The sequence below is a fragment of the Halyomorpha halys genome, unplaced genomic scaffold (genome assembly GCF_000696795.3).
Source record: "Halyomorpha halys isolate HHAL.00 unplaced genomic scaffold, Hhal_1.1 Scaffold145.1, whole genome shotgun sequence".
Classification (NCBI taxonomy): Eukaryota; Metazoa; Arthropoda; class Insecta; order Hemiptera; family Pentatomidae; genus Halyomorpha; species Halyomorpha halys.
In genome coordinates this window covers 1,146,783-1,154,558 of record NW_027115461.1, presented here as the reverse complement: position 1 = coordinate 1,154,558, position 7,776 = coordinate 1,146,783, and the positions used below count along the sequence as shown (strand labels likewise).

Sequence of the window (7,776 nt, the reverse complement as noted above, 5' to 3'; positions counted from 1 at the left end):
ATAAGAACAAAAATGGTGTACAACTATTATTATCTGACGTTTCGCCCCATTTTGTAGGGCTTCATCAGGGCTGTTCAAGGTGAGAGCTTTACAGACTTTAAATTCTGTAAAGCTGTCATCTTGAACAGCCATGATGAAGCCCTACAAAGTGGGGCAAAACATCGGATAATAAATAGTTGTAAACTATTTTTCTTATTTTTGGCCCCAACTGTTGCTATCTTCATCATGTTTGTAAATGTTTTAAATTTAGCATTAACAAGATATAAGTTACAGATAATGCTTCATTAATTTTTTTCCATCTATTTTTACTAATTTATTCCTATAGATTATTACTCTGAGCAATTAAGAAATCGTGGTTATGTTATTGAGGCTGTTTCAAGCATATTAAGATAATTATAAAATTAATTAGTATAGGAAATAGATTAATTTAATTTTTTTTTTTTTCTTAGTGGTTGAAAACGTTTATGGATAAAGTCAGTGACTTGAAAGTATTTAATGATGGTATACTGAGAGCGAATCATGTACTTATCAATGAATACCTTCCTGGTCAAGGAATTATGGTAATTTTGTTTATATTATTATTATTATACCACCTTTTTTAACTCTTGAGCATCTAATCATTCTGTAATTCCTTTTATTAATTATGTTTGTTATCCCATTTTTTGTTCTTAGCCCTGATAGAGGCCTGAAATCCTGGTCAAAACAGCATTAATAAATAAGTTTAGGTTTATTTATGTCATTCACTGAGGGCTCTCCCAACCATCTTCTTATTTATATATATCCACAGTCAACTATTAATATTAATTTATTTTAGTGTTTTAATTTTACATAACTTTTATTGGAACGAAATTGTTACTCAGCTTGAGCTTCCACCACAGTAGTGTTATAATGCAATGTGTTATTCATTACTGAAAATGGTAAGAGATTGCTTCTATTAAAAAATTAAGTGAACTAAATTGTTACTTACTGTTTCTTTTCCCACTGGAAAAGGAAAACCCTTGGCTTATTTTGGTTCATCCCTTGAGCTTTCTTTTAAATTAACTGTGGATTGCATTAAATTCTAAGTTCAATTTTGTCAACCCAAGGCAGATCACAAGCGAGTACAGTTGCTTTGTTATACTAATCATGGTATAACAAAGCAACTCTATTGTTTAGTTGTGCAGAAATGGTTATCAAAAGTAACCATAAGACTTCTATCTAGCTATTAAAATATCAAATGTGGTTTTGAAAAAGTTGTAGACTATTTTTTTTTTAATTGCTGTAAATGTAAACAATACAGTACTAAAATCGCTATTAGTCTAAAATTTTGCATTAAAATTGGGGTTACGTCATTTAACATAAACATACGCTTAGTCAGTGTTTGTTTTATGTCTAAATTATGACACATTTGAAACCATCATGGCAGCTAGCGTTTTCCTTCTGTTGGTACAAAGATTAAAAGTGTTAGTTTTTAAAACTAAAATTAAAAATTAATCCTGTACCTATATTAATTAAAACATATATGATAGGGTTTATGAATTGACTGACAATAACATAAACATTATTTCATGTCATCAAATACTCTACTTAATTAGTACAAATTTATATTCTTGATATATATGTGTATATAGTTGACCGCAACCCTGACCATCTCCTTATATTTATATTCTTGATGTTCTGCTTTTTAATACTTTTCATAATTCTTACCATAATTATTCATATGGAAATGGCTAATACAATAACTACAAGACTTATTTATGGTTGTTGGATTTTCAATAGTGATAGTGGAATTTTTCAACATTCACATAAATCACATTTAAAGGGGGGCAATTTTATAGCACTTAAACAAAAATAAACATAAAGAGAATTCAGCAATTTCATTCGACAAGGCCTGTTGACGTTGTGACTGGGAAATATTTCACATTCAATGTACTTTAAGTTTGATTTGTCGAAAGCTTTACTAGGTACTGACATCCCTTCCTGGAAACTTCAGAACGACCATTTTCGTATATTTCTCAAAAAATGAAACAATTAATTTATTATTGATATTATTTATATACTAATAAATCTTTGTGTACAAATGATTGGTTCGGTTATAAAATATGGTAACTGCAAATTTCTGTTTTATGTGTGTTAATGTTATAGATATTTTATGTTAAGAGAGTGATAATAGCATTAATTTAATCTGTAATTAAAAGTTTTCAAATTTAATGGAAAAGTGAAAAAATTGGATGATTTGACTAAAATTTATGTCCTGTGCAGAATAGCCTTCAAGATGATGTTTTTAAACTATTAGATATGAGGTGTAAATTTATAATTAAGGTTGTCCTTGACAATAGCTAGGTTGGCCGAAACATTAGTTACAGAAATAATAAAGGGTGTTTTGATACTTATCTTAGATATAATTTATTTTATTTAAACAATAAAAACCAGTTTCAAAAGAGTGAAAAGACTGTATATAAACTTTTACAATGTTAAATCGTTTGTTAATTATAAATATTTACCTTAAACCAAGAGCCACATACTATTATTCTCTTAAGAAAACAAATTTCCTTAAGATTCCTTCAAAAACTTATGAAATCAGCCTTAAAAAAGCTGAAAATGCCAAAAACTGCTATTTATAAAAATTATGCAGTTACCTTGTTTTATGGCGGAACACCTTAAATAATACTGAATGTAAATTATTTAAGTCGAACTGAATCTCTTAAGTATTTAAATATGATAAAAATCTATGGATTGCACAAAATGTTTGCATGGTTCAGCTGGTTATAATTAAATGAAAAAAGTCAGGTGCAAAGAAAGGAATGTTTTTATTACTTAGGATTTTTTAATAATTTATTTACAACTGTATAAAAAATATATACAACTAGTAAATTTTATATAAGTTATAAAATGACATGATTCAAACATGTGGAGAATCTGCCCATTGATAGAACTCCAATAATATTTCTACAGGAGAAGATCTCAGGGCCATCTTCTTTTCTAATGAGGATTATCAGGTAATGAAGGAAAAGCCAGATTAGAAACAAGTGGGTTTGGGTAGTTGGAAGTTTGTCATGGAAGGATTGGTATCTGGTTCTGGCTAAATCGGAAACATGGAACGAACATTGAGGTCCTGATGGATGTCTTGACATAGGATTTAAAGGTTTAAAAACCAGCAGTAATATTCAGAACCTTAAAGAATTTAATGTTGAATACTTACTTTAATTATTTTGTCTTTATTTTATTTCACTAGGCATTCAAAACAATTAATAATAACACAACTACAAATGATCCACTTTACTCTCAAATAGGTTCATTTTAATTCTTTAATGTTTCGGCCCTTAGGCCTTTGTCAAGGAGACAAGATAAAAGTTGTTTTATATTGTTACTATATTGTTCCCTCACTCATGACACTAATATTTCTTAACATAGCTCAATTACTGAAGTGTTACAATTCATTTATAAAAAACCTCTTTCACTTGCAGGATAATTGCCCATATCATATAATCTTCAAAACATTTTTTTTCCTTACACCCCCTGAGTCATGACTCTTCTGTCATAAGGATTCTGGCAGCCCGACAAAGCGTCGCTAGCTTGGACCGGTTAGTTTCATCGTCACTGAAACCTTACCTTATGTCATATTGGTGGCTGGATGTCATATCTGCCTCGAAGCAAAACGAGCACCGAGGATTATCTCTTACCCCAATTCTATGAAGATGGGCACGCAAGTAATCATGACCAGTTATAGTTCTAAAAGCTGCAACCGACATATGGCGGGGAAGATCACTTGGACTGTTAAGTGCAGACTCCTGTTAGATTTGTTGCAGCTTATGAGAATTTCAGCCACAGCAAAACTAGTGGCTGCATGAGCCATGGGCATCTAGGATCCTTCTTTGGTTAAGGCGTCAGCCCATTCATTTCTTCAGATTCCAACATGTAAAAGTATCCATTATAGTGGCCCTTATAAAAGGCTCCTACAGTAGTCATCTTCCCTCCGAAACTTCATTAGAATTTGTTGGCCCATATAGTGTCATAACAGTTTCCTATTCAAATTTTATAGAATGGCTATTTACTTACGAAAACCTAATCTCAATACAGCAAATATTATTTTAAAAAATTTTCTTCTTAATAAACACATTAATAATAAAACCTATCTTCAGCGGGTTAGGACCTAATAATCATTACAATCACCAAATTACAGAGCTTAATTTATTTACATTCAATTTAATAAACGTTATTTAAAAACATAATTATTGTATTTTTATTATATACATATTTATGTTATTATTATTTTTTTTACTCTCTTCTCTCTTCCCTTTTTCAAATTAACTTGTTTCTTTTTACTATTAGAAGACAATTTTTTGTTTTATTTAAGTGTACCAATATCATTATTTTTTGTTATTAATTTTACTTTCCTCTTTTATTAAGAAGCATTATTCTTACCTCTATTTATTTTATTTTATTTTAATAAGAACATTTTATATAGTTAGGGGTGTCATTTGTATGACTATACCCCCTCATAATCAACTGTTAAAAAATATATAGAAGTTATATCAACCATGTAAGGACCACCAGGCCGATCTGGTATAAAAATAAAATAAAAAAAAAAAAAATTTATGCGCAGTGAGAGTTAAGTGGATCATTTGTAATTGTGTTATTGTTAATGTAAACCACTCTCAGACAATTAATTAATAAATATATTAAATTAGAAAACTAAAAATTTAAAACAATATTTGAGCACTAGTTCACTAATGTGTTTATTCTTTCAGCCTCACGTGGACGGCCCGTTGTTTTATCCAACAATAGCGACCATAAGCTGCAGCTCCCATACAGTTCTTGAGTTCGAGAAAAACTTCGCTCCTGATGAGGTTATGGTCCCATTTTAATTGTTATAATAACTATTAATAAGTCTTAGCATATGTAAAAATGAATATTAAAATATGAGGGAGAACCTTAATGAGTAAATTTCCTAACTAAAAATATGAATTAAGGATCACACTTTTTATTTATTTTATTTTTATCTGTGGATCTTTAAGCACCGAAATCAGCCTCCTTCCTACCTGCCTGTCATGGGTTACTACTTTCCAGTACTTGGGTTACTGCTCTTTTATATCTTTATTAATTATGTCTATCTGTTTTTTGGCCTGCTGTGTGGTCTCTTGCCAATTATACTGGCATTCATTGTTGGGTAGAGGCATCCTGATGGATTGCTATAAGACACATGTCCTGCCCGTCTTAACCTTCTTACCTTCATATCATGAGATATTCACTGGCCTATCACTACAAGTTCACTGTTAGTTCTTATGCTCCATCTGTTTAGGCTCTGATCCCAGATCGCTCCTGTAATTGTACGGAGGACTATCCGTTCAAATCTCTTGATTCTACTTTCTAGGCTACCTGTTAGAACCCAGGTCTCGCTGGCTTTATCATGGCAAATTATTTAGGTTATAATCAATAAATTAATATATGTTCCAACTAGATTAATAATAAAACATAAATATTAAATGTTGTCAAAGTGATTACATTGAGCATTTACAGGCTTGGCATCTTTCATCCAAATCAGCAGTGAACAAACTGCACTGTATATGTGTTATTGTTGGGATATTCTGATCTGACACCGCTGGATTTTATTGTTTGGGATGACATTAAACAAAAAGTCCAACCTAGTTATTGACCTTAATTCCGTATACAGAAGAATAATTGAAACTTCTGAAATAATAACACATATCCAGTTGTGGTCGAGCACTGCCACTGTGGAAGAAAGATGCCGAGTCTTTCTTAATACTTAAGGTAATACTTTTTAACAAAATTTAATATCAATTATAATGTAGGAAGACAGTCAGGGTGGCGGTCAATAAAGGTAATAAGCAGTAAAAAAAATATTAATTGTTAACCTACGTTTTGTCCCACTATGGAGGGCTAAATGGAAACAAGATAAAAACAATGTAAGATGTGACCAGAAAGTTAGAATAAATATACAAAGAGAGTAAAAAAATGTACAATATTTTCTAAAACAAAGAGAAAAAGAACTTAATTTTTTTCTTTTTGTTTTCAAAAATATTTTTGTAATTTATTTTATTCTATTTATATATTTATTCTACTTTTCTTGTCACATCTTACATTTTTGGTATGTTGTTTTCATTTAGCCCTGACGAAGCCTTGCAAAGTGGGCCAAAACATAGGTTACCATTAAAGATTTTTTATTAATCTGTACCTTTATTGACCGCCACCCTGACTGTCTTCCTACAATCTACTTTATATTTATTATAACCAACATAATTCATAATAATGAAAATCTTTAGTCGTTAATATCACCTATAAGCATTACCGTACATTTTGTCGTAGAGAATTTTTCTTGTTTTGAGATCCTTAATTCAGATCGTCAGTTTGAACTCGACCCTGAAGTAATCTATATAAAGAGATTGCTTATTTTGCTGAACAATTACTCTCATAATTCTTTCTGGCATATCAAGAACCCATTTTACAAACTATGTAATGTTAATGTATCTTATGTATTGTAAATTAAATGTTGCTTAAATTTAAATTTGTCTGTGTATCGTTTTATTTAAATATATCTTTTTGTTGCAGGAAAAGGCAGATGACAGCAAGATATCTGTATTTCTTCAGCGAAGAAGTCTTGTCATAGTTAAAGATACTATGTATACAGATTATAAGCACACGATCAGAGAATTAAAGGAAGATGAGATAGATGAAAATATCTTGAATTCTCAATTGAGTCAATTGACTCTTGGTGATAAATTACAAAGAGAAACTAGAATATCGCTTACTATACGCCATGTACCAAAAATTAGCAAAATAAAATTGAAATTTGGAAAATAGATAACCTTTATTTTTAATAAATATAATGTTTAAGAGCTTATATTATTTTATTATACAAATAGAAATCCTTAAGAATCTTGTTCCATTTCAGCCTGGTCTTCAGAAGATTCTGATATACACCGACTTATCAGAGCTGATATTTCATCATCATCCTCATCGATGACTTCAAGACCTTCATTGTGAACAGATTCATCAGCGTCAAGAACTGCTTGAAGTTGCTGTAAGGATGTGAACAATACATGAAATTGCTTACGCCTTAGTTCTAGTTTCGCTTCCAAATATTCTAAGCGTTCCTGGGGAAAAAGTTAATAAAATAATTTTAAAAAAATAATAAATCAAAGAATATGATCATTTTTTATTAATAATGATGAATTTATTTCTAATAGGTTAGGTAAGAGTTGTAATAAGATTAAATTTATGATACACTGTTTTCAACAGATCCATTTTGAAATGCTGAGCACTGTACTAGTATAAAATAAGAATAAATTAGCTCCAAGCTGTATATTTAGAACTGTTACGTTAGGGGCATTCATGATATGTTAAATGTAAAAAGTTTTAAAGGTGCATCTACTAATAATATAATTATTAATAAAAATATTTAAAAAAACTGATATAACAGATTAATCTTAAACTTAGTAAGATAAAAAAAAAAAATGGAGGAGCAGATGGTCAGGGGGAGGGGGACAGTCAGCAAAAAATACACAAACGAAACTTATTCATTTATTTACAACCTGAATTTCAGGGCTGAAAAGACAAAAAACAAGATAACAACCATAACACAAATAAACATAAAAAGAAAATAATAATCAAACATATTTGGAAATATACATAACATTAAATTAAGTAGATAGTAGTAGTTGATTGATAATAATTGAAGATGGAATATGATGTAATAGAGGTAACAATTGAAGATGGAATATGATGTAATAGAGGTAACAATTGAAGATGAAATATGATGTAATAGAGGTAACAATT

General features: G+C 30.0%; 2 protein-coding genes across 2 annotated transcripts in view; one reads left to right on the top strand and one right to left on the bottom strand.

The window, feature by feature from the left end:
- Nucleotides 1–6,841, top strand: part of LOC106678509 (alpha-ketoglutarate-dependent dioxygenase alkB homolog 6) — a 7,721-nt gene extending 880 nt beyond the window's left edge. Inside the window, exons 3-5 of the mRNA XM_014417050.3 lie at nucleotides 450–560; nucleotides 4,731–4,829; nucleotides 6,550–6,841. Of these exons, the coding sequence (XP_014272536.1) occupies nucleotides 450–560; nucleotides 4,731–4,829; nucleotides 6,550–6,801 (462 nt within the window). The 3' untranslated portion in view covers nucleotides 6,802–6,841. The remainder of the gene's footprint in view (nucleotides 1–449; nucleotides 561–4,730; nucleotides 4,830–6,549) is intronic.
- thoc7 (THO complex 7) overlaps nucleotides 6,784–7,776 on the bottom strand; it is a 7,150-nt gene continuing 6,157 nt past the window's right edge. The window contains exon 4 of the mRNA XM_014417051.3: nucleotides 6,784–7,094. Coding sequence (XP_014272537.1) covers nucleotides 6,870–7,094 — 225 coding nt within the window. The 3' untranslated portion in view covers nucleotides 6,784–6,869. The remainder of the gene's footprint in view (nucleotides 7,095–7,776) is intronic.